Source organism: Hyposmocoma kahamanoa, unplaced genomic scaffold (assembly GCF_003589595.1).
Source record: "Hyposmocoma kahamanoa isolate Upper Pololo Valley unplaced genomic scaffold, ASM358959v1 159, whole genome shotgun sequence".
Lineage (NCBI taxonomy): Eukaryota > Metazoa > Arthropoda > Insecta > Lepidoptera > Cosmopterigidae > Hyposmocoma > Hyposmocoma kahamanoa.
The window spans coordinates 152,224-179,776 of NW_020653571.1; the positions used below are offsets into that span (position 1 = coordinate 152,224).

The window sequence follows — 27,553 nt, forward strand, 5'->3', positions numbered from 1 at the left end:
TCGTCACCAGCACCTTCTTTGGCATCTTCTTTAGAACGTCTGAATATATCAACTAGTTCCGAACATGACCACGAACTACAAAATACTCACTTTGAAGTACACACAACGGAAGAAATGGATGTCCCTTTAACTCCTATTATGCATGAAGTTATAGATGAAGAAAACTATACCAATATTCCATCTATCTCATCAATTCCATCTTTACCCACACCGACTGCTACGTCACGAAAAACCCGATCCAAGCGTCCTAAGGTCCTGAGCAAAAGATCCAAAGTTCTCAAGAAGTTTTCATTAGAGTACACATGGCGGCGAGCATTTTTCCAACATAGAGCTGAACTCGAAACAAGTAATGAAAATGATGAGTACGAAGACATCAGTTTAAACGATACTGTGTTGGATTATTTTATGAAATTCTTTTCAGAAGATATTTTTGTGGACATTGTTAACGAAACTAACATGTATTCTGTGCACAAATCGGGAAAGTCCATTGATTTGTCAGTTGATGAGTTTCGCGACTTCTTGGCAATTAAAATAATGATGGGTATAGTCGTTATGCCATCTTACCTAGACTACTGGTCAAAGCAATTTAGATTTGCTCCAATAGCGGACCTCATGAGCCTCAAAAAGTACCAACTAATACGTCGCTATTTGCATTTTGCTGACGTAAATTTTGAAAACTCAGATAGGCATTATAAAGTGCGACCTGTCGTCGAAAAAATCAAGAAAAATTGTCTGGCTCAGGAAACAGAAAGAAACTTTAGCGTCGACGAGATGATGATTCCGTATAAAGGAACCAAAGCTGGGAAACGACGCCAGTATATGAAAGACAAGCCTAATAAGTGGGGCTTCAAAAACTATGTGCGAGTTGGGCCAAGTGGAATGATTTACGATTTCATTCTGTATGGAGGCGAAGACACCTTCCGATTTCACAAATTTGCCGACGATGAAGCGACAATCGGCTTTGGTGCACAAATTGTACTAGCTCTTTGTCAATCGATAAAAAACAGACCATCTACTGTGTGTTTTGACAACTTCTTTTCATCTCCAGAGCTTGTGTATATTTTACGTGAAAGATATGGGCATCTTTTCGCTTGGAACCATTCGACGTAATCGATTGAGAGGAGCAGATGAAAAACTGGTGAATGAAAAAATGCTTAAAAAGAAACCAAGAGGCAGTTTTTCTCAAGTTGTCTGTAATTCTAATAAATTGGCAGTTCTTCGCTGGAATGACAATAAAAGCGTAACGTTCATAAGTTCTTACGTCGATTCTGAACCAGTTCAAAAAATAAAACGGTACTGTAAAATTGCCAAAGCCAAAATCGACGTCGATTGTCCCAACATGGTAAAAGTATATAATAAGACTATGGGAGGCGTTGATTTATCTGACATGTTGATCGCACTCTATAGGATTCCATTTAAAAGTCGCAGATGGTACCTTAGTATATTTTCCCAATTCCTTGATATATGTATCAACAATGGATGGCTGTTGTACAGAAAACACTGTGGTTTGAGACAAGTGCAATCAAAACCACTGAAATTGTTCCGTCATGAGTTATTTGTTGCCTTAACGAAGTCTAATAGGGCGGTGTATACAGAAAAAAATGAAGAGTGCAGCGTGAAAAGAGAACTGACAGCTCGACCGGTTGATTCAGTGCGTTTTGATAACATTGGGCATTTTATGAGTACAAAAACTGAGGGTCGCTGCATGTACTGCAATAAGAAAACGGTAGTATACTGTATAAAATGTAACGTAAGACTTTGTTTTGTAACTGGAAAAAAGCCCAGAAATTGTCAGTTAGATTTCCATATGAAGTAAAAGTTTAAATATATAATTCTTATTAAATATTTGTTTGTTTCTTTTTTAACTATGTGTTTGGCAATGTTCGCCTTGGCGGACACATTAAGTTATGGAACTTATTCTCAATATTTGGCAGTGTCCGCTGTGACGGACACGTTTTTTTTCTAAAACTATTATACTTACTTTTTTTTTATTATTTTTCCTAAGCTCATAAAACACCTGTGATCCAATATATATAGGAATAAATGCCACTTTATGTCACCAAAGTCTTTGCCAAATTAAGGGTTAAGGTACAGAGTTAACAATATCTAAATTGTGAGAGGCAGGAGCCTAAACTAGGGTACCCCTGTGTCTCAGGTCTCCTGGACCTTCCTTTTGATTGAACATCTTTTTACTCTACTTAAGTTATAGTAGCTTACATTACTTTTCAACATTAATAATCACTTAGAAATGATTTTTTTTAACATTACTTTTTTCCAAAAATATTGATATGATATTTATTATTAATAGTTTAAATAAGTATTATGTAGGTTTCACAAAGATTTATATCCACATTTATACATTTATGTTTAATTATTTCCTTTTATTTATAACTATTATATATATATATATTCTTGTTAGAGCATGTGTGTGTGTGTGTGGTAGCGTGAGCGCATGTGTGCCTAAGCTCCGAAAAATAGTTTCATTTCCTATGTGTAACAATCGCGAAAACCTCTAACTTAAAATCGATAACTTTTATGTAGTTACAGTATATACATATGTATAGAGTATAGTGTCCGATATGGAGGTTAAAGGAAGCGGTACCGATCCTCCGGATATATCAGGCGATTCGGTGCTGCTGACGCCATCCCCATTCCCTTTTACGCCAACTACATACTCCTACGACTTCTGGTAGTAAGTGCAAAAACCATTCAGCAGCGTCTGGCGACAATGACCCCAAAAAAATTAAATTTAGTTGTCCCGCGGCGTCTATACAGACGATTTTCACGCACCCCAATGCCGATGAAGACAAAACTTTATTCCTCCAATGATAGAGGACCATTTGTAGTACTTACACGTTTACGTTACGTTTCACTCAAAACTTAGAATACGGGATAGCTCCATTTGCGAATGTGGTCTGGATGAAGGCACCCCAGACCATATATTTTTCAACCAGAACATGTTCTATTTATGATAGTCTTCCACCTTTTATTCCTCGCCCCGTAAATTTCAAGTTTTTTTTCTTTTATTGAATGGCTTGTGAAACTAAATTTTAATAGTCTCAATTCTGCCGGTGCCCGTTTTCTAGTTTAAAAAAAAAATTATTTATTTAAAAATTTGTTACAGTGATGGTATATCGTGTTGTTTTCTATTGTTCTAGAAGCCGGAATAGATAAAGAGCAGTGTTAATTAATAAAACATATAAAAAAAATGAAACTGCTAACTCCCACGATTGACTTGACATTGGCAAAATTCAACAAGAGAAGCCAGAAACTTAAAAAATAGAAGAGAATTGCGCAATATTTATAATTTTTTATCCACGCCGCCGTCATAATTCTATTATCTATAATGTTGTGCAATTCGGATTTTATCAAATAAAACTGATGCTAAAAATTACGTGATAAGTGATTAAGTTAGAAGTCACGTAAAATCTTATAGATTATGAACTAGATTGTTTTAGTCTTTGCAGTCGCTTCATTTCGTTTTTGCATTTCGTATGTAAAGTCGGAAATTCTGCTTGGTAAGTTTTCCAACTTTTAAAATTTAACGATAAATGATTAAATTTGCAGTAGAGCAAGACGACATAGAGGAACAGAACTATATATTTGGTGTTACAAGTAATCTGCACACGCGGCGTGTGCGTTTTTCCGTCCAACATTTTTAAAATGTGTATTTCGACTCATCCGTAGAACAAAGATCTATGTGCAAGAATACTTGTTCTCAGGACATAGTACCTACATTTCGTTCGACCTTCTTCGCTGTGAATGTCAGATCGACCGTTGTTCGATTTTATATTTTCGAAATGAAATAAGATATATAAATTGTCAAAAACCCTTTACATTGGTGTTAGTTTGAATAACGAAATTATTCTCGTAACGTGCTTAGTCTCTTTTCGCTATATTTAAACAATAGATGCGAAATAAACGTTGTTAACTTTAATGACGCGTAATTCGTTACAATTTTTTAACGTCATATTTTTAGTTATTTTGTGATTATATTCTTACTATTTCCACCACGCCTTTGAAAATACTTATTTCAGTATAATTTCAAACATAGCCTGATTTTTAAAGTAAGTTTTTAAATAAGTTATTCCGAAAACTTAAACGTATGTCATGTTGGGACAAGAAGAATAGTGGTGTTTTGTACTATTTGTGGCTTATATAAGTATCTACTATTTAAATTAATTAAATGAAATATTTTAGTAACTGCACCTCACGCAACAGTTAATTAGAAATCTAATTAGATTTAATTTTCAAGTCTTCGTCTTTACATAAACATATAACAAGGGGACACTTTTCTCATGGTATTGGAGATTCACCTACTCGTTTCCGGGCTCACCTCGCTAGAAAGGAGAGAAGCTATTCCTACCTTCATACCTTAATGAGAGGCGCGCGCGGGTGCTCGCGACACCAGCTCTAGCCACATGCAGACGACAAACGTGTATCCCCACGTTCGTCGTCGTGGCGCCCTATGGGGGAAGGTGGCGCCCGAAGTCATGCCGCCATCTCCTTGTCCTCCGGCGCTGGATGTCGACAGTGGCCGCAGACTCCCTGTATCTCTCCGTCGCCTCCTTCTGCGATAGAACGGTTTCACAGAAGGTGAGGACCGCTTTCCAGGACCTCTCGCTGTCGACCATGGCGCGAACCACAGTCGGCAGACAGAGATCCCACAACTACGCCAAGTGACTGGCGCTCCTCCGCCCAGGCCGGGCAAATCTCCAGCGTATTTGCGCAGAACCTACGAACCTATGTAAGAGGCCGTTAACTGTTTCAAGTTGGCCCTTACTGAAGATGTGAGTTGCCGTACTAGGGTCTTTTGGCACGTAAAACGTTCGGTTTATGTACACAATTGTGGACCAGCTTCCTTATGTGACTGCAGAGATAACTTACGAAGTTGTCCTCTTCTGGGGGTAATTACGATGTGTCCAGACAAACGTATTTAATTCTGGTGCCAAAACCTAAAAATCTTTCGCAGTCGCAGTAAAGTAATTATAAGAACTCGTGATAATCTAACCTTTCTTATTTCAGTGCGAAGCCGTTTTGCAGCAGTTCGCGAAGTATAACGTCTGTCTCCTGTCACGTGATATAGATTACTTGTCTAAAGTCAATATGGTAAGTTCCTATACAGAGTTATTTGTAAAATATTAACAAAGTCGCAGGACTGTATTATTAAACAACAACAATTCTTTTCCATGACTTAATTATTCGTCAGAGTTTGCTTTCGTACAAAAATAAAAATATTTAAATAGATCGCTCTAAACAGTCATTACTCTGTGCGATACCATACAAAAGCAGGAGGTGGTTCGTCGGCGTCGGGGAGGATGCTTGCTATTTAAACTGATAACTTTACTACTAAATACAGATCGCTTAGTAACAGTAAACCTTCTTGTGAAAGTTTACTGTTACTAAGTTCGTCCAGGGAAGAACTGTACTGCCACCTTACCTTCTGCCGCCAAGTAGTAATGTGAGCTGCGTTCCGTTTTGGAAGGGTAAGGGTGCTGGTGAAATTACAGGCACATGGGACTTGTCTCAGGGTGACGGGCGCAGTGATCTGCTCCCCTCAGATCTGTGCGATTTAAACCTCTTACGTGGCACTGCTACTGTTATGGATAGGCGTGTCGCTTACCACCAGTCAGCATGACTTGTTTGTCCTGTCACTTGATTTTATATAAATAAGATTTAAGAACTGACCATTGTGTCATCATCAGGTAACCGTAGATCTTTGATTCCACTGATGAAATGGTATGAATCCTTCACATGTGTGGAAGTGTTCCCTTTCAATGGTTACAGTACCTTTGCCATGTGTTGAGCCAGTTTGTAGGTTGGTGTGTCAATCTGGCTAACTATGGGACGGAGTGGGGTGTCAGCCTTATGTATTTTTGGTGACCCATACAGTTTTAGAGGTTTTACGCAATAGAGTACAAACTCCATTAAAAACTTTTTTTTTTTTTTTTTTTTCATTTTTATAGACAACTCACGCTTGACCAAAAATTGACTAATCCACAATTGTTTTCACAAAAAAAGTCAAGTTACAATTCATTTCATTAATTTAAGTTAGAAGTCCCTAGTGTCAGACCAGGTAATTCGTGTGAATATCTAGCACATTCTAGTTGTTATTATTTGGTTTCATGCGCTGAACGTTGCCCTATTTATAAAGGACATTAGTTAACAAATTCGAACTTTGCATACTAATATAGTTTGTATATTTTCACCCAAAGTACTATTTTACTTCTAGGCCTCCTTAAAAGTCGGTCAAGAGGGCAGCAGTGGCCTGGACGAAGTCTACATTATACACTTCAACGATGTTTATAACATCGAACAGACCACCAGTAAGTATAACACGTTAATTTTGGCAAGATAGCAATAAAATTTATTGCTATCTTGGCAGTAGATTATGTAATAAAATCAATAACATCATAACAATATAATACCAGCCAAGAACCAACTGTAAGCAAGCAGTGGTAAAGTGGCTTAACTCATTGGACTATGACAAGTCTTAAAACCTTTTGAATTTCACGTTATAATCAAAGTATTGCTCATGCAATACTTTGATTATAATACTATAATGTTTGAATACTATAATGCGTTGTATTTATAATTGGGTGGTCATGTGACCACCCAATTATAAATACAACGTGCAGAATCACATTTTCGCAGCTTCTCTTTTACCTAACTACACATACAAATTTATTTAGTTTTACATTATTTCGTTTAGTTATTTTCTTTTATGAAATTGTATCTTAATTCTCATCCTTTCCAAAAAAATGGTAGTAATTTAATTAATTTTGCAATTTATAAAAATAACTACCTAACTGATCGCAATCCATTTTAGTCCATTCTTACTGATGATTTACTGTACTTGCCTAATTTATGTAGAATTAAGTTTAACATGATTGTAATTACACTTCGCATTTTTATGCCTATCTCAGGCATCAGTCTCTCGCAAATAAGGTTTAATATTAAAACTAACTAGTCAGTAAGCATTTATGTAATTCGCTTTGTATGTTGAGAGAACAGTAAATAAATTACTATTATTATACAGGTGATTTAAAAACCATTGACAATTTTAAAGGAGCATACCGTGTAATGGAAATAAAAAATACATGTTCGATTTTTTTTTTTAAATATAAGTTATGACTTCTCAAAGTTTTCCGAAAAATTGTGAACAATATTGACATATAGCAATAAGAACGATGTGGGGCAGTGGGCGGAGTCAGCGCGCTAGTTCATGTATTTGACAGACAACAAAGTATTAAACTAACGCGCGATGCGTTAGGGCAGGTCTGTCGTCGCGTGGCGCGACGCGTCTAGAGAGATCGGCGCCGATCGCTCAATTTTATTTACGATTTTGAGGTAACCACGCATTAATTTAAATAAAATTTTATTTTTTAGATTAAATTTAAAGAAAATAAAGAAATTATTACGTAATATTGATATAAAAAAATGGGGATTTTTTTGTTTTATTTCAGTAATGTGTTCTATTAATGAATCTTATGCACAGGAAAAAAAAATGGTCAATGATTTTTTTATCACCCTGTTTAAATGTCTAAAGTTGTTATCGCAGTATCGATAGTAGCGTAATTTTACACTTTTATCGATGTATAATATTATATATCGAAGAGATTGTCTAGTATGACAAAGGATATCATGTTACCTCCTTCATGGACAGCACTTGAGAGCCGATACCTCAGCTCGTATCAAAACTTTTCCTCTACTAAGGACAAAATGGACCGTCATTTTGTCCTTTTGTCTATTTGTGGTCCAAATGGATGGAAATTAATTTTTTTACAAACAAAATTAAAGCCATTTGAAAAACATATATCGTACACTACACGAGTTCTATTAAGTTCAGTTGATATAAAAAAAATCATTGGTATATATCATGTATATATGGTAATTTTTTTCTTGTTAAATTTCGGGGTAAATCTAAATCGAAAACAGTCTGAGTTGACAACCCTATAAATCATGTCATTTATTTTATATCGAATTAGGCGATGCGCGCTGTAAACCGGCCACGACATGTTTACGGCAGTGGGACAGATATCCGGCTATCCGGCCGAGGAGTTCGTCGGATATCCGGTATGCGCCCAAATCACTATCCGTTTCTTCTCGAGTTAAAACCCAAGAAAAGGTCCGCTAGTGCGTTCCATGGATGAGTTGGCATAACGTCTGGCACGTTGTTGGAAGACGTTGGTTCGAATCCAGCTGGATCGAAGGAATTGTTTCTTAGTGTTCGATCTTTGTATGAATAATTATTACGAATTTGTGGAGTAATTTCACAAAAATAATTGAATATCATGGTGGTCAAATATTGTGACATTCAATAAACTTAAAAATTACAATAATTAAAACGACATCTCTAGTCAGCTGTTGGTAGCTGTAAAGGAACCTGGCTGAATGAAGAAAAGTATTCATAGATTTCCAGTTCTTAGGTTTTCGCGATTGTTACACATAGGAAATGAAACTATTTTTCCGGATTTAAATCGCGTATATTTGTTTTTCAAACAAACCGACGTTTCGGGCCCTTTACAGGTCCCATGGTCGTGGTTGACTGTGTCAGTCAGAAAAATAGTTTCATTTCCTATATTCATAGATTTCTCACAGGTGGCACTACGGCAAAAAAAGTCGGTAAAAACCAAAAACAATGAAGATCTGCAACAAGCACATACAAAAATTCGTAATGTCCGTGAGCTCATTCTGTGGCTTAGTGGGCATAGTAATAGTAATTCAGCCGTACCGAAGGACTTTTTTCTTATTGTCCGATCTTTGTATGAATAATTATTACAAACTTTACGAAATTACTCATCTATAGTAATTTCACAAAAATAATTGAATATAATGAAACATTAAAGTATACGTATATAAGTATTCCGTAGAAAGCTCGCGCAGTTCCGGGTACTCCCGCAGCAACCGTATCAAAGTTCATTATGCTATTTACAATTTCGTTAAAAAAACTCACTTCCTCCTAAAGAAACCCCATTCTGCAGTAATGTAAACTAAGCCTTAAGTTTACAGGGCCTGTAGCAAGAGTCTAAACTCTTTTTATTCAAGAAAAATGTGACCACTGGATTTGAAATTGCAATATCAATTCTAATTACAGATACGGAACCAGTGGGTGGTGCGCTACGGTTCAGTACTGCCGTCAAGTTCATGCAGCATCTAAATCCGCTGGTTCTCTTCAGTGGGGATGTCTTTTCGCCTAGCACTCGTAAGTTTTACTTTGTTACTCGACTACAAAAGCTTAAAACGCAAGATTGTTATTTTAAACAATCGATGGATACTTGAATCGATCGATCGAAAATCGAAACATGATTGTGCATCCTTAGTAGCGAGAATCCAGAGGATTGCAATGGGTAAACCCGGGCCATCTCTGGCCAAGAACCATCCTGATTAAATTATCCTTGAAATAAAAAACCGCTTCGAAATCAATACATCCGATTGGGTTTTTTGTTATAATATCAAGAGACGGTACGAACAAGTCGTGCGCATGATGGTAAGCTTATGGACAGGTGTGCACCTGTCCATAACAGTTGCAGTGCCACTCAACTCTTTAAATCGCAAAGATCTGAGGCGCACCGCCACTGCACCCAACACCCTGAGACATAAGTTGACAAGTCCCATGTTCCTGTAATTTTACCATCCCCCTTACCCTTCAAAACCGGAACACTGTAATGCTGACATTACTACTTGACGGCATAAATACATAAGGTGGCAGTACTTCCCTGGGCGAATTCTTTCTCAAGGAGCTGCTACTAAACTACTACGTTGCCACAAACAAACACGTTATACAGAAAAAGGCTACAAACCTATTGTTTAAAACATGGTACAACTGTCAAATTGTTATACTGGACAATAATAGATTTTTTTGTGGTGGCAACATATTTTTAGTCGTTCTCTTCCAATTTGGCTGTACTCAATGCTAGTGTCGTTTATGTTAATATTTTTGAAAATTCAGTCCAGTGCTCAATTTTATGCTTGCATTTTTATTTACCTTTCGGGGGTTAAGAAGAACTATATTTATATCGTTATTTACTGAAATATATTATTCTGTTTCTTCAGTGAGTATCTTCACAAAAGGCGAACATATGGTGCCAGTTTTGAATGAGCTAGGAACACGTTGTGCTGTTTTCGGAAATCACGAATTTGGTACGTAACAATAGAATATACTCTGGTACGGCTTGCTAGAAGACGTTGGTTCGAATCCAGGCGAATCGAAGGAATTTTTCTTAGTGTTCGATTTGATTTCACAGAATCATTGAATATCATGGAAGTTGTACATCGTGATATTCAATGAACTTAATATTACTGTTGTATGTATCATTACAAGTGTATATGAAGGTACCTTTATATACATTACATCACATTATCTATTTTCATAAACAAAAAACTCCTATATTGTTTCTCAATGAATACGAATTCCACTCCTGCCTAAAATAATGTATTAAATTGTATTTCAGATTTTGGTCTAGACGTCCTATCCGGCCTAGTAGCACAGTGCAACTTCCCATGGCTCATGTCCAATGTCATAGACAATGAAACTGGTCGGACACTGGGCGACGGAAAATTAACACACACTGTTATGTGCAATGGACATAAAATTGGACTTATAGGACTGGTCGAACAGGTATTGTATTTAATTCATAAATTGTTCCTAGATAATACACAGGTGGTTGTATAGAAGTTTACAGTAAGAAATTAAATAATTATTAATACAAAGATCGAAAACAAAGACAAATTTATTCCATCAGAGTTCCTCAAACATCAAATTTGAGGAGCAGAGACTGACAGACCTGGACGCGAAGCATGATGCTCTCGAGGCTAAGACACCTGCAGTCATCTTCTATTGCTTTATTGACGGTGTCCTTACTTGTCGCCACTGCTGTTTGGGAACACTTACCAATAAGATTGGCTACTGTAGCCATCTAAGGGTACATGAAAGAGTAAACGACCGTAACTAATTGTAAACAATAACAGTCGCTGTAGCCGAAACCGGCTAGGACACACACACACACGCGCACGCACGCACGCACGCACGCACGCACGCACGCACGTACGCACGTACGCACGCACGCACTCAATCACGCACGCACTCACTCACTCACGCACGCACGCACTCACTCACTCACGCACTCACTCACTCACGCACGCACGCACGCACTCACTCACTCACTCACTCACTCACTCACTCACTCACTCACTCACTCACGCACGCACTCACACACGCGCGCACACACACACACACACAGACACACACACATACGCGCGCGCATGCGTGTCTTATGCTCAGTAATATCGGCTACCACGCCATTTTGTTTATTTTACGAACTATTGCTATTGGTAATAATTTGTGTCTAATATTTCCTATTCTTTCTGTTCTTGCGTAAACTCTGTGTTGTTTCCGTGAACGAATCGGCCATTCTTACATTCGGTGTTCTCGGCCCAATTACCGCTTAATATACCCAATAACATTCAAATACGAATAACTTTAAGCTTTTACTATCAATATACGAGTATCTAAATAGCATTACAATGGACAAAGTAGTTTTCGAGTTATTATGACACGAATATTTTATGGAACGAATATTTTATGGAAACGGTAATTAGATTTAATTATCGTAGCGTGGATAGGGTAATTAGAAAGTTCAAACATTTTTAAGAACTACCTACACAGCTGAATTATTATTTGTGTATTTTGCTACATTTGGTTTATTTCTACGATACAAGTGCCAATCAAGATTTTTTTAAATTAATTTAAAGTAGGTGTCGTAATTGGTTAGTGGTAATGTTTAAAAATTACTTCAATTTTTTCTTATGATTAATCACAGCTGTTACGAGAACAGTGTAATAATTTACATTTTCATTATTTCTGCCAATAAAAAACCTTAATAGTAAAAAAAAAATTATGTCGGTGTGATTCGTTACAAAAAGTGAAGAAAGTTTTTATATTTTCTTAAAAATCTTCGAACTTTCTAATTACCGTATCCATGGCTATGGTAACTAGATATAATGACCGTTTCCATAAAGTATTTGTTTCTTAATAACTCAAAAACTACTTTGTATATTATAATGCCATTTAGACATTGATAGTTAAGCTTAAAGTTGTTCATATTTCAATGTTATTGTGTGTATTAAGCTAGAAAAGACATGGCTAAGGTAATTAGGCTGAGGACACAGTAATGGCAACGGTAATTAGGCTGAGAACACCAGTAAGGCCGGAATAAACTGTGAATAGTATTTTGTGTGACTATTATTCCGCAGAACCACTGCTAACGATACTGTACTGGGCATCATAAAAAAGATCATCATGCTATGATTACAAACTTGACTTCCTTTCCGTTCCGCGACGATGTAACTTCAATCTAACAGTACCAACGGTTTACATTTCTCAACTCCCTGGTATTGGTTTAATAAAATTGCATCGTTTTAAATTTCAGGAATGGTTAGAAACAATAGCAACGATAAATCCGAAGGAACTTACCTTCATAGATTTCTTGCAAGTGGGATCCAAACTTGCGTCGCAGTTAAAGCAAGAGGTAAATATTTCAAAGAAAATAACTAGGTGACAATACGCGAAAATTACCAAAATGGAAGTGTGTTGGTTAGGATGACAAGGAGGGCAGAGCTGCTTACTATAATAATAAAAATATACTTTAGTAAGGTACTTTAAAAATATTTTTTTTAATAAAATTCAATAATAGCAGAATACTTTAATAATAAAAATTGCCACCGAAATTAAGTATAAAAAACTAACCTGAACGTTACCCAAGTTTATTTGTTTGAAAGAAAGACATCTTTTAAACTTAGGATCGTATTCTAGAACTCTACTCAATGCTGAAGTCAGGATTTGAGTATGGTTTAAAGCACTGGAAATCATACTCAAGTCCCTGCCATTAGGGTCGTATTTCCAGTGCTTGTGTATAGGTGTTTCGAAATTGATAATCAAAAAATATGAAATTTCTTCAGATTCCTGTATACATATTCATGTATATGATTATACATTATTCCGATATAATTTTTACATTAAAGAGATACGACGCCGGTGTTTCAGGGATGCGAATACGTTATAGCGTTGACTCACATGCGGACGCCGAATGACATCAAACTGGCGGAGGGCGACACCGAGATCGACCTCATACTGGGCGGACATGACCACGTCTATGAAGTTACTAAGGTAAGAAATATAAAATATATTAAAATTTTTAAAAGCGATGCCTCTGCAATAGGTCTCGCTTTTAAGAAAGAACTATATGCTTTATGGCCCTCTCCTAACTAACTGCCGTATCCAACACTTTTTGTTACAACTATGGACCAGTAACTCAACAGGACTGCTTATCGCGATACAAGATAGCGCAGCCAGTCATTTAGTACCTGTTGGTACACCAGATGTCGCGACGAGTACCAAATAGCTATTTTTGTAACTAATTTGTTTAACATTGACAAGCTGCAATTTATCAAAGCTACTCTTATTTCTAGTGATAACAAACAAATCGACTAGATGACGCTTATGCACAGATTTTTATGGATTGTGCCGGCTATTCCTTTATTTTGTTTTTTTTTTAAAGAAAAGCGTCGATGACCTTGAGTGATCGATGTTTTAAGCCACGCCTACTATATTACAATTATGAAATGAATTAGCTAGCTAGGCGCAATGCGGGCGACATAGGTCCATCCAGCAACGCGTCTTAGCTATCACTGCCGGGTTTTATTTCCAAAATTAGCTTCAAAACCGAAAAAATAAACCAACCACGGTTTTTATTATTGGATAACCCCTTATTCTTCAAAATTTTATCAATTTTACTTGGTATATTATAGATATATTTGCGTTGAATAAGAGGTAACTTTTGTTGTTTTTTTTTTCACTGCCGCAAGTTGAACAGATTTTGCTAAAAACGCTTTAAAGTGAAGCGTAATTGACGGTATTCAGCGTCTTAATATTAAATGATGGGACGAACAAGTGGTACACGTGGTGGTAAGCTACACGGCTGGCCATTACAGTTGCAATGCCACTCAGAGCTTTAAATCGCAAAGATCTGAAGGGCACTGCCACTGCGCCTGGTACCCTGAGACATAAGTTGACAAGTCCCATGTGACTATAATTTCAACACCACCCTTACCCTTCAAAAACCGGAACACAGTAATGCTAACGTTACTGCTTGGCGGCAGAAATAGGTTAGGTGGGGTTACTGCTACTGCTTTTGTTTAGAATTAGCGCCATCTACCCATATTTGGAGGTGTTAATTTATATATTAGTTTAACACACAATGCCACCTAGTGACACGCATATTTGTCAAAATTCGGAAAATAATTTTAACATACGATCAGTATTTCAATAATATTACAAGGAAAAGAAATATGACTTCTTATATTTCGTATTATTATTAATTGATTGTTCGATATCACTCTTTATGTGGAGGCAGGCTGGTAGTGGAGAAACAACAATAAAATGGCACTAAATAAACGAAGACACATTTATTCTGCCATCTTGCAATGTAAGTTACAACGAGTGAAAAGTACAATGGCGCACACGCGGGAAAATTGACGTTTCGTTTTATTTGGTATTGCTCACAGATTTATATGCTTCATAAACTGGATCGCTCACTTCGATATACCAATATTACAAATTTACACCTTATTTGGTTATGTTTAAAAGTCAAAAACCGAGTCACGTGAGATAGCTCGAAGTAGTGATCTGTCCTTGTCTAACAAGTTGCCAACGCCAAATAAAATATTCTTGAGTAATGTGTAGTCTATTAACTTTTTTAATTTTGGATGTATACATTTGCTTCCACGTAATATGCTTTTACTGTAATAATACAAAAAAAAATATATTAACAATGACACCTATTATGAAGTAGCAAATCAAGTAAGTATAATAATTTGTATTATGAAATAATATTAGTAGTTTTGATCATCCATAAGCGGCAACATTTTCTGTAAAAATTAAAAAGTTGAAAACAATATGGCTGGCTGAAAGATGAATGAACACCTTGTTAGAAAGAGACGCATTACTACTTTGAAGCGTCTCACTAGGCTCGTTTTATTAACTTAGTGCGCGGTCCAGTTTTATATACAAGTTTGTGGTATTGCTTAAATAGCCAACTTAATAATAATTATTGTTGGAATTGCCAAGATTGATATCTACGGTCATTTACATGATATAAAATACTTCCAGGCTATTCATCAGCGCCATCTAGACATTGACCTTTTTCAGAGCTACGGTTTGTAGTATGGAGATTAGCAGTCATGTTGAGTACTCTTTACTTAGTTATAACCATGGACTAATACAATGGTTGTAACTAAGTAAAGAAGTACGATCTTAGGATTAGTTTATATAACGAACGACTAAGCAAAAATGGCGAGCTAAGTAAATTTTTTGTATTTTCAAATCGAACTTTGCCTAAGTTTAAGCAAGAAATTAAACTCGCTGGTTTATCTTGTCAGATATTAGTGTAATCTGTCATTTTTAAAGACTGAGTAAAATGACAATTGTAGGGTAGCCAGTTTTCATAAAAGATAGGTTGGCGACATCCCGAGTATTTTGTGACCCAGTGTTTTTGACGACGTGCATTAAGGAGACCTAGCAATACTTGTGATTCATTATCAAAGCATCAAAAAAGCTAATTGAGTACAGCCTGTAAAAGCTGGGGTTATAAAGTTGATATAGGTTATGTTTCTAACATTGTCCTGTATGTCGCTTCAGATGTTTGTTGGTAGTAGCAGAAAACAATAAGTTTTCAGTTTATTCCCAAAAATAATAAAGAACTTCACGAGTATACCCAAATCTGCCCAACTCAGCCACGTTTAATATAACTTATCATGTTAATAAAAATTAAATCGGCCCAAATGGCAAAAATCTGCCACATATGGTCCCACTGTTCTCAATATCAATGTGACATTGGCAAGAGGTCTCTTGTCAAAACGTTCCTTTGCTACTCTCATTTAATATTGCCTAAATATTTTTGTCACATTGTGTTTTATGTTTTGCTTTATGTAATTTCATTACTGTTTAATTAATAATTTCGTAGTTTTGTGTGTACTATAAAATAACCAATACTTCAGGTAGGTAAACATTCTATCATGCTTACAATGATACGTACGTACAAGGACATTATCTAATATATAGTAGAACTGAATCAATTGCATTGTGGTGTTCTTGCATCTATTCTAAAATACAATGTTTTACAATTTTCTTATTCCCGACTTCTAAAAATATACAAAAATATAATGATAACTAGGCATAAACTAAAACGCAAAATTATACTAGCAAAGTCCATGATCGGCTCTTCGTCGTTATTGGGGCATCTTTCGCCATCCTTTTTTAAATAGTCGTGTAGTTGTTGACAATTTTATCGATACATTCTGAAAGAAGGTAAAATTTGTGTCAAAATTTGGTACCATATAAAAGAAAATTTAAAAAAATTTAGGAAACTGTTAGTGAAGGCAACACAACCGCAACAGATTAACTAACCTTTAATATTAGACGTGACAGGAATATTTATCATCAGTTGATGTACCATGAATTATAACATGAATTTGGTGGTTTCAATAAAACAATACTATTGACGACAAACTAGCAGTCTCCAAAGCATTCGTATTTTACACAGGTGAACAACAAATACATAATCAAAAGTGGAACAGACTTCCGTCAATTCTCGAAAATCTGCATAAGCTTTACCGGTGACAGTAAGCAGGTAGACATCGCCGATATTCCTGTCACCAGCGATTTCCCTGAAGACGAGGTCTTGAAGGCTAAAGTGGAGAAATATTCAGGTTGGGCTTCTGTGAAATATTTTCAGTCTCTTGTGTGATATTGATATAGCCATCGGCATTCGTATAAAAATTTGCAGTGCTGTCTATGATTGTTCATAGTCAACAACTATATATAGTCTATGGTTAATAAATAAAGAATATTTCTTCAATGTTCATAGTGTTCCACTATACCTCTTTAGACTTTTTAGGGTTTCTTTAAACATAAAGCTGTTACGCATTCGCGCATTCTGCATATAGTATATCGTGCGCGCGTGCTTTTAGTATGAACGGAATACTGCGTAGTGTCACCAAATGTTGTTCGTACTCAAAGGTCTGTTCAGATTTACGCATTATTACCGTGCACCGTATTTCCACTGTTCTCACAGCGAAATCCATTATTCATTATCATTTATTATTGTTATTATTATGTCAACTAATTGTCACTAACTGACTTACGGGGTGTGCGCAGGGATAAATTTGCCACTGCTCTTGCATCGTGCGCCAAAATTTATTCACAAAGCTAGCGAAATGATACCTAGGCGATATAGCGCGGTATTTCGGCTTCGCTCTAGCCTTGAAACTTCATACAAATAACCTTTACCAACTTTCAAAGACAACCTGTAAAAAGATACTTAACCGACTGGATGAAGATACTAAATTATGACGACACTGAGCAATTACTATCTATACTCAAATAACAGTACATTCCTCTTAACTGTTCTCAACTTGTAGTACTTTCGCCTAAACATTAATAGCAGTAGAGCTCCTTGTGAAAGTGTTTATCCAGGGAAGTACTGCCACATCAAGGCTCGTGCAACGTGCCGGCGATATATCGCGACTGCGGTCGCGTCGGCTCGCAACGACTTCTAACAATGAAATACACTGCAGCATGAGGGCGACTAGCGACGTAACATTACCGGCGACCGAGCATAGCTTAGTGAATTTTCGAATAATTGTCGTACCTTCAGGGAAAATGGATCTATATCCAGACTATTATTAGAACTTTTTTGTTGGAATATTCCGTTTTACGGGTCCGTGTCATAGGAAGGATAAGAAGAAGGAGATTTAATTTTCATCCAATTAATGTTCTGCGGCGATTACGAACGCATCAAATAACTATCTGGGTCCATTATTATAATTTTAATTACTTATGTAATGATCGAATAATAATATGAACATTAATTGATCAAATCTTGCGATGACTGATCGCTGCAAGTCTCACGACCAATCGCGGACACGCTGCGCTAAGCCATTTAGTTCTACATGTTTAAACAAGTCGCAGCGGGTCAGTGCGACCGCAGTCGCTAAAAATCGCCGGCACGCTGCAAGAGCCCTTTTTCTGCCGCCAAGCAGTAATGTCAGCATTACTGTGTTCCGATTTTGAAGGGTAAGGGTGCTGCTGAAATTACAGACACATGGGACTTTTCAACTTATGTCTCGGGGTGATGGGCGCAGAGGTAGTGCACCTCAGATCTTTGCGATTTAAAGCTATGAGTGGCACTGCAACTGTTATGGACAGGCGCGTCGTTTACCATCAGGCGCACGACTTTTTTATCCCATCATTTAGTATCATAAAAAAAATCATACTTACTGTGCACCAAACCAGTAGCACACTCAGCTTATAAACCCTCATTCATCCTCACTCTTTACATATCGTCAGGTTATTAGATTGAAGTCTTAGAGGTTCTAATTAGAGATGAAACGGATAACTAACTATCGGTAAATATCCGGTATCCGGCCTAATTTTACTATCCGGCCGGATAAAACTGACAAAAAATCACAATTAATACGCTTAATAAATTGATTTATTGATTAAAGAGGATAGTAATAGGATAAATAAATAGCAACTACACGATCGTTGACAATCTGTTCATTATCATCTGTAAATTTAGTGCTCAAATTTCAATAAAGGCAAATTATGGTGAATGAAGACCAATACTTCTGCATTAACTCTGGACTGTATTCGCACTTTCCATCAGGCGCGGTGCAGTCATTTTGCCGAGTCACAATAAAAAAAAATTTAAGTGGTAAAGTCGGTTCCATTTCATTTCATGAACGAGACCAGCATCAGGGAGGACAGCTTTTCGCTAAAAACGCTTGCAAACTTTGTTAAACTTAGGTACTGCTGATTTTACCAGACCACCAAATTAAAGAATCGCGATCACGATCAATTCGAACTGTCTTCACATAATAATCGATTTAATATAATTATGTTTTCGTATGAACAATATGTACCGATAATAATGAAACGAGTAAGTAGATTTATAAATTTTTTTTCGGTAAAACTGGTATTAACTTCTACAATAATTAGATCACAAACAAAAAATAATGAAATCAAATTAAAACAAAACTTGATTAATGAAACAAAGACCATTTTAACGAAAACCAAGTGACCACAACAACTCAAATCGTCAATGTGAAAGTGCAATCAATCACGGCGTTGCGCGCTGCAAACCGGTCGCGACATGTTTGCGACAGTGGGTCCGATATCCGGCGGCCGGATATCCGGCCTAGTTGCTCTTCGGATATCCGGTATCCGGCCAAATTATTATCCGTTTCGTCCCTAGTTCTAATTTCTTAGTTTAGTACACTACTGGTTTTGAAATAAATTAGGAATATTTACTTTAATTAATTTCTCTCTTATGTCACAACCACAGCGCCACAACCATGTCGCTCATCTGCAAAGTGGAAACCAGGTGACCTGTAATACCGGTTTTTGTATGTTCATCTCGGGCACCAGTCTCTAACGAAACAGCATGACCAATCCTGTTTTAACCTATAAGTTTCTCTACTCTTAAGCCTGTTTGTGAAGAGAAAATAAAACAACATTTCATTTCATTTCACCCTACAGGATACCACGGTATCGCTTATATCTGAACAGGCCTTCGAGCGGATATACACGGCGACTTACGACGAAGCGGCGATGCAAACGCGCGATTGCATCGCTACACTTGTGCTTTATAAGCGATTGCATCGATATAATCGCCTATAAGTCGCAAGTGTAGCGATTCATTCGCGCGTTTACATCGCTTTTAAAAGTCACCGTGTGTAGCCACTCTTAAGTGGACAAATACAACGAGGAGTATTTTGAGGTCTTAAACATATTTTTTTTAAGAAAATAAAATATTTATTTTCCAGCAATGATAGAAGGCAAAATGGATGAAGTGCTAGGCAAGTTCAGCGTGCCGCTCGAAGGCAGGGTATCCTTCATACGACGAGAAGAATGCAACCTCGGTAATTGGGTCTGTGATGTTCTACTCGCAGCTACTGGGGCTGATTTGGCTATATTGCACTCCGGCATTTTTCGATCTAATCAGGTCAGACTTTTAATTGACTATTACCAAAGATTAATTGTATTAATAAAATTAATAATTACATTTTGATCTTTCAAATACAAACTAACATAACATAAAAAGAACACCCTATTTATCATAATTTATTAACTAGTTTTATTGACACTGTCACATCCACATACAAACAAAAAATTGTTCTCTCATTCGCCCGCGCATCGTCCTCATCACATCACACACACTATTAACACGATCAAGCCAGTTACACACACAAAACCATATACAAGCGCAGCCAGACTACCGCCGACGAATTTAGCAATGTACGGGAAAACGGCATAGTTTATATTACATTGCATTAAATCATGTTTAGATGATTTTTATGTGTAATAAATAAATGAAAAAAAGTTACATTATTCTTTATTACGAGAAACCAAAATAAACCTTGTCGTTTATTTCTTGCAGGACTATGTAAAAATCTCGAATTTATCTTCGTTCAGCTATTGACCGCTAGATGGCAGCACAATGATTGAAATTTTAATATAAAATTAAAATGTAATTTGCAATAATAGGTATTAAACTTTTTTTTTATATTAACAGTCCAGAATTTCGACTGTTGACAACTTTACAAGATGAAGAGAAAATCATTTATATAGCATGTTGTTTATTAAATAAAAATACGTAGTGTACATATATACATATGTAATAAAATTATTTAAAACTACGTATTTTATTTAATAAACCAGTTGCTATATAAATGACGCAAACAATTTCTTTCTTCATCCTATAAAGTTGTCAAAATTGAGATAGTACCGATTGCCAGTTCACAGTTGGATTGTTACTTCTTTTTAAATTTGAAAGTACGACCAATCAAGCCAAAGTCAAATAATCATTTATTCCATAGGTAAAATGTTTACACTTGAAAAGGTCGTTTTTTAAGCTACTACTTGTTCACTATGCCAACTTCCCTGAGAAGAATGAGCAAGAAATTCTAGGGATTGCACTTTTCAAATGAACTGAAATGCTATAGAATACACTTTGAATCATATTTGTGTGGAATCTAGACTAATGTTGTCTTTCCATACATTTGTATTCTAACACATAGTCTACAATTTTGTAATATGACTTTTTAATTAAAATACTTTTAATGTATAAATATAAATATTAAAAATAAATTTAATGTAAGTTTTGAACTTAGAGAATGGTAATCTTAGTATACCCGGGAATCTTATTGTAAAAACGTATACAGTTCCCCATAAAAGAACCGTTTACTTTAGTCAAACGGAATCGTGGCACCGTGAGTGTGGACTTAGTTCTAGGGTTATTACGGATATTTTCTTTCAAATCATTATCAAAATTTCACAGTGTTTTTAAGTTATGAATGTGTGAATTTTGTGCGGTTCTGATTGCAATCGAGTTTTAAGTCACTTCCATTTTTTTTCTGCGGTATATTACAATATCATATCCCGTTCTAATCATAAAAGTTGTACCTGCCATCCTGCAGATCATTGTTAGTGTTATAATGTATTAATTACTATACATTCAGGCGTTACTTTGCGGAAGTTCATGTTAATAAAAATGGAACTAAATTAATTTGCTACGCCGCGAAACCAGTCAAGGTTATATCGTGCAAAATAGCTGCGCTTGTGTTGAATATTTTTTCATGCAGTTAATTATCCCACCCTCCCTCCGCATAAAATTAATAAAATAAATAACACAAGCGCAACTACAGTCACAAACCACCACCAAAAATATACCCGACACGTGTTTCGCCTCTCCACGAGGCATCCTCTTTTGCTGTTGACTGCTTGACCCTCGGCCGAAGAGTGAGCTCGTTCAGAACTGTTGGTGTATTTTGGGGGGTAGCGGGGTATATTCCTACATAAATATATTCAACACAAGCGCAGTTATTTTGCACGATTTAACCTTCAGTGGTTCGCGGAGTAGCAAATTAATTTGCTTCCATTTTTATTAAAAACCTGTTTACTTTTGCAGCTACATCCTGCCGGTGATTTTACTCTCCGCGATCTGACCACAATATTTCCCATGAGAGATACCGTAGTAGTAGTCGAGGCGACTGGTTCCACAATACTTCAAGTTTTAGAGAATGCCGTTAGCAAATATCCGAGCCTGGAAGGACGGTTTCCACAAGTAAGTCTTCAGTATCTTATCTGTTTTAAAATTATGTAGGTAAGATGCAAAGGACCGTAAGTCCTTTACAGTAATAGATAGAGTTAAAAAGCTTTACAATGCTAAAAATCACGCAATAAAAGACATTAAGTCCTATCGTCATTTGTTTTTTATTGAACATGTAGTTTCACGAACGCGCGTATAAATAAGCTCTGAGATTGATTTTAAATGCCTAATTAAGACCTTGTGGCGAATCACATTTAAAATTCACATGTAAAACTTAGTATTTGGAACTCACGGTTCTTTACCTCTCACCTACAGAATTATCCTAACTGATATGCATGTACAGGGTGGAAAAAACAAATCAAACTTCATTGCTCACGCTTCATTTCTTTTATTTTTCTTAATATGAATAACCACATTCACAGAATTTTTTAAATGTTTGCCTGAATCGGGAATCGAATCAACTAACAATGCAAAAAGAGATAATTACTCTCACTATTTTTTGAAGTCGGTTAAAAATTTGAAACCATGAGCCTCGACGTTAATTTCTAGATTGTAATTACTAAACGAGCTGTGGTATACTAATGGGAGAATGATACTTTTGTATTGTGGCAACACTTCACTTTGGATTTCGTTTGCTTTAAATGTTATTAATAAATTTTAAATATTTCATCTTGATAAAATGGCATGCTGTGATGGTCTGTACGTGTAGAAGCATTTAGATTTTAAACTTCAATGTTTCGACTCATCTATAGAACAAAGACCTATGTGCAAGACTACCTTGTTCTCAGGACATAGTACATTTCGTTCGTTCTTCTTCGCTGTGAATGTCAGACCGACCTTTGTTCGATGTTATATTTTCGAAACGAAAATAGATATATAAATCGTCAAAACGCCTTTACATAGGCCTTAGTTTCAATAACGAAATTATTCTCGTAACTTACTTATTCTCTTCGCTATATACTCACATCCGACTCTGTTCTTCGGATGAGTCGGTTTCATTATTTAAAATGTAAAATGTGTGTTTTCTTTTATCATACCTTTTTTTCTTAAATTTCTGTCAACATTAAGTCTCGGGTTGACGGGTGCAGTGGCAATACAATAAAGCTTTGCGACTGTTTAGGACAGGGGTGTCACTTAGTATCATAAAAAATCTACAAAGCTCTAAATTTATACTGGTTTACTTAAGATTTCCATTTTTCACCTTGCAATGACTTAAACAACAGTGCAGCTATCGGATCAGCCCAATTTGCATTTGAAAGTCAACCTTTTCTTTATGTAAATACAAACTAAATACATTTTTACAGGTAGCAGGAATATCCTTCGCGTTCGATCCATCAAAACCACCTGGTGAAAAAGTAGCAGAACAAGTAGTGAAGATTGGAGATGAATACTTGCAAAGGGAACAGAAGTACCGGCTGGCGATCAAACAATATTTACACGCGGGAAACGACGGGTTTACTATGCTACCGAAGTGTAAATTGTTGGTAAGTAACGAACATAAAATAAAGGAACGGTTCTAAAACTGTACCTTGAGGAACACCATCCATTATCCATCCATCAACATTCTATAAAGTCAATTTAATAGCAGTAGACCTTCTTGTGAAATAGTTCGTCCAGGGAAGGGAAGCAGTAATGTAAGCATTACTGCGTTCCGTATTTGAAGGGTAAGGGCGCTGGTGAAATCACAAGCACATGGGACTTATCAACTTTTGTCTCAGGCACAGTGGCAGAGCCCATCAGATTTTTGCAATTTAAAACTCTTGAATGGCACTGCGACTGTTATGGACAGGTGTGTAGCTTCCCACCAGGCACACGACTTGTTCATCCCGTCACTGATATGATATAAAAAAAATCTATAAGTTAAAGGTAAAGGAACTAACTAAACCTAAGTCCATATTTTGGAATTTAGATTTTTATTACAAACATTGCTTTAGAATGGTAAAATGACGCAATGGCAAAGGTATTTAAGTCCTATAGTCGTTTGTTTTTTTTTAACATATTTTTTTGACCTTAAGGGCTCGTTCCCATTGTGATCACGACAGATAGTCGTGCAGTTTAAAATGTTGTGGCTCGTATATGTAATTGAAATTGTTCACTTATAGTAGAACTCGATTAACTGTCGTTCACGACTTTTTTGACGTTACGACAACAGTCTCGTGGTAATGGGAAGAGCTAGAACGAAAGTCGTCGAACGATAAACAAAACGTTACAGCACGGGAACACACCCTAAGATTGATTTTAAATGACTAAATAAAGCCAAGCTTGTCTTATAAAAAATACTTACCTTTATTGGCGTTCCCTGTAATCGAATTGTGATATGCTGATGCAGGTGGAAGAAGACATGTGCCCGGAAGTGGGCACCGCGATCCAGAACCACTTCGCGGCGATCAACGTGCGCACGGGCAAGTCGCGCCACTCCAAGCACCGGCAGTCACTCGTCACCCTCAGCAGGAGGTATGCGGCATTCGCTCTGCCTGCGCGAACTAACTTGGGCTCTCCCTAGGTGGCACTAGGGACTTTTTACATTGATTCGTGTAATAGAAGAAATATTTTCTCGGAAACAAATTGATTTGTCAGCTTTTAATTTCTTGGCTCTCTTATCAAACGAACCAAGACAAACAAAAAAGAGCTTTAAGTCAAATAAAGTACGTTGTAGTTACTCTCGGCAGGAGGTATAAGAAGACATTTGCTGCGTTGGCGCGAAATACGTTGGGGTCTCCCTAGGTAGCACTAGGGACTTTTTACATTGATTCGTTTAGTAGCAGTTTCTTGCAAGGATCATTTCATTGTATCGGAAAAAAAAATGAGATAATAGAAGTTAGTAAAATTTAACAAATTGTTTTTTCTTAGTCATGACGACCTCGTCGCGCATATTTTTCGGACAACTTTGAGGTGTCTTATCTTACTGGTTTAACATTTGAAGAAAAAAAACGAAATATTTTTTAGTTTTAATTTTTCAGTCTTTCGAGTAGTTTAAAAAAATATAAAAATAAAAATCATTTATTGCAGACAAAATATACTCCATTTTGTTAGTACACTTACAAGCTATCTGTTCTACTGTTAGTACAAAAATTACAGAATAAAATAAAATGAATCAATGAATGAATGAAATGATTACATGACACATGATACCTGATAAGGACGTGAAGTTCTGTGAACCTAACAAGCCGATAGGAGTCCCACCTGTCCCCTATCATTATAAGATAGATAGTCCTTTTAAAATAAATAGTGTTTTGTGTGTCCATGGCACCCGCGACACAGGGTTTCCCTAGTGCGGGGCTATGTTGAGTGTGTGCGTTATGTGTGCGTTTTTATCACCCTATTATGTATGCATACATAATTTTCAATAAACTTTTTGTACACAGGATAACCCGCCGAGCGTCGTTAGATGATTTAGAACAACAGTCTTGCGAGCTCGCACCTAAGGTCGAGAATCGCATTATAATCCTTGACAGTCCAGAGGTAGCGTATACAAAAATTAAAAAGTAACGTTCAAAAACTCATTCGAATATTTTTCGACTTCCTTTCAATCCTACATCCGCTGTATCATCAATTTGTATGAAGGCAAAAAAAATTAGATTGGATTTTCATAAGCGATAGTTACAAAAGTTATTTGCTTTCATGGGGTTATTTTAAATTACCCTGTGCATATAAGTAAAAGCTTTATTATTATGCACATACCACATTATTTAACCTATCAGAAGTCGGAAATTACATTCGCCCGAAGTAACGTTTGCTCTATGTGTCACAATCCCGAAAACCGATTTATAACGAAACCGTTAATATTTCAGGGTAATTTGGATATTTTTCGCAAAGGAAAGATTAAAAGTTAGGTTTGTGTCACGGAAGAATAAACAATGGACGTGGCTTAATCCTCGATTAAGATTTATAATTTGAAACACTGAAATCTTGGTAATGATTGGTCGTAGTGTTTAAAAAGAAGTAACAATTTAAACTTTATCCTTTTGGCATATCGTTGAAAGTTCAATAAATATTATTGCAAGTTACGAGGTTTTGATTTTATATTAAAATTTCAATCAACGTGCTGACATCTAGCTGTCAATAGCTGAATAACGGCGAATACAAGATCTTTACTTAGTTCTCCAAAAAAGAAAGAACCATGTTGCAGCGGTTTACTTTTGTTTATTGAAGCTAAAAAAATATTACTATTATTAAAATTAAATTAAATAAGACTTAACGATGACTTGAGACACCACCGTAGATAATATTACAAGTACGACTGTCATTTTCGCACTCCAAAGTAGCAAAGTAAACCATTTTTCAACGTTTTTAAAGATTTTGCGCAAGACATATAACGTATAAAGCGAAAATGGAGTACTATGCTCCAGTATATAGACATATATATGTAATAAACACAAAAATAGGGTAGGTAAGGAGATATTCCGCTCCCTCTGACTCGACTTATATATCTTTACTTCACGCTTAATATCACATTAACTGTTTTTCGCGTCTCCTTTTAAAGTTGAGTTTTTTTACTCGTACCCCTTTTCACTAGAGCCAGATTGTATTGGCTAAGTAGCTTGCCTGAAAATTTTTACAAAATTGTATCGTTCTTCTATCAACTTGCACTGAAGTTTTTGGATCAAAACGATTATTTCAAGACCAAAAGTATTACTTTGTTAGTAACTTCTATTAATTAGTGAATATTTTTCTAACGTAAATTAACAAATTTCTGTTACAGAAACTACAAACATTATTAGCAGAGCAAGCGAGATCGGAATCGGACATGGTCATCAAGGAAGCCGATGACGAAAACTCCGCGTAAAATGACTTTTATATATGAGTTGTGAATTATATAAAATGAATTATGATGACGAACAAAAAAATAAAAACACTACTATTTTCAACAATCTTTGCTTTATACTTTAGAATTGATTATCCAATAAAATGAAGTATCAGTGCACAGAAACGCAGCCAATGAGAAAAAGCTCTATACCCATCATTGACTTACAATTATATGGACGTCGGGTCTGCGCTAAAAAGTGTCCGAACTTATACGGCGTTAAAATCGTATACAGAGCGTCATTCACGCTTTAGTCTTCGTTTGTTCGACTGACAGCGAAGCAAGCAAAATTAGACAGTACTGCGATGACATTACAATTTAAACTCAACGTTTTAGCTTTTTCAAGGCTTTTTCATATTCCTTTACATGTCACTACGTTTAAATAGGTTGACTTGGGACATTTTTTTCGTAGTTTTTGTATTAGACCCGCCGTCCATTTATTTGTAAGTCAATGATATCCATACAATAAAAGTGAATAAGACATGCGTTTCGCATCGGTGATCCAAACGAACACGAAACATGGAAAGTCTTTTTCAGCACACTTGCTCGTAAATAGTATAATTGCATGGTGAGTAACTTG

General features: G+C 36.2%; 2 protein-coding genes across 2 annotated transcripts; both read left to right on the plus strand.

The window, feature by feature from the left end:
• LOC113240621 (piggyBac transposable element-derived protein 1-like) lies at positions 1–1,171 on the plus strand. The gene has a single exon (XM_026477958.1). It carries the CDS (start codon positions 115–117, stop codon positions 1,108–1,110), a length of 996 nt encoding a protein of 331 aa, XP_026333743.1. The 5' UTR covers positions 1–114; the 3' UTR covers positions 1,111–1,171.
• A 2,049-nt stretch (positions 1,172–3,220) lies between these two features.
• Positions 3,221–25,699, plus strand: LOC113240614 (snake venom 5'-nucleotidase-like). The gene is made up of 14 exons (XM_026477951.1): positions 3,221–3,518; positions 5,026–5,109; positions 6,233–6,326; positions 9,098–9,205; positions 10,057–10,143; positions 10,455–10,621; positions 12,432–12,530; positions 13,046–13,168; positions 16,602–16,767; positions 19,885–20,063; positions 22,029–22,184; positions 23,474–23,653; positions 24,499–24,623; positions 25,535–25,699. The coding sequence occupies exons 2-14, from the start codon at positions 5,107–5,109 to the stop codon at positions 25,656–25,658; spliced, it is 1,611 nt and encodes a 536-aa protein (XP_026333736.1). The 5' UTR covers positions 3,221–3,518; positions 5,026–5,106; the 3' UTR covers positions 25,659–25,699.
• The last annotated feature ends 1,854 nt before the right edge of the window (positions 25,700–27,553 follow it).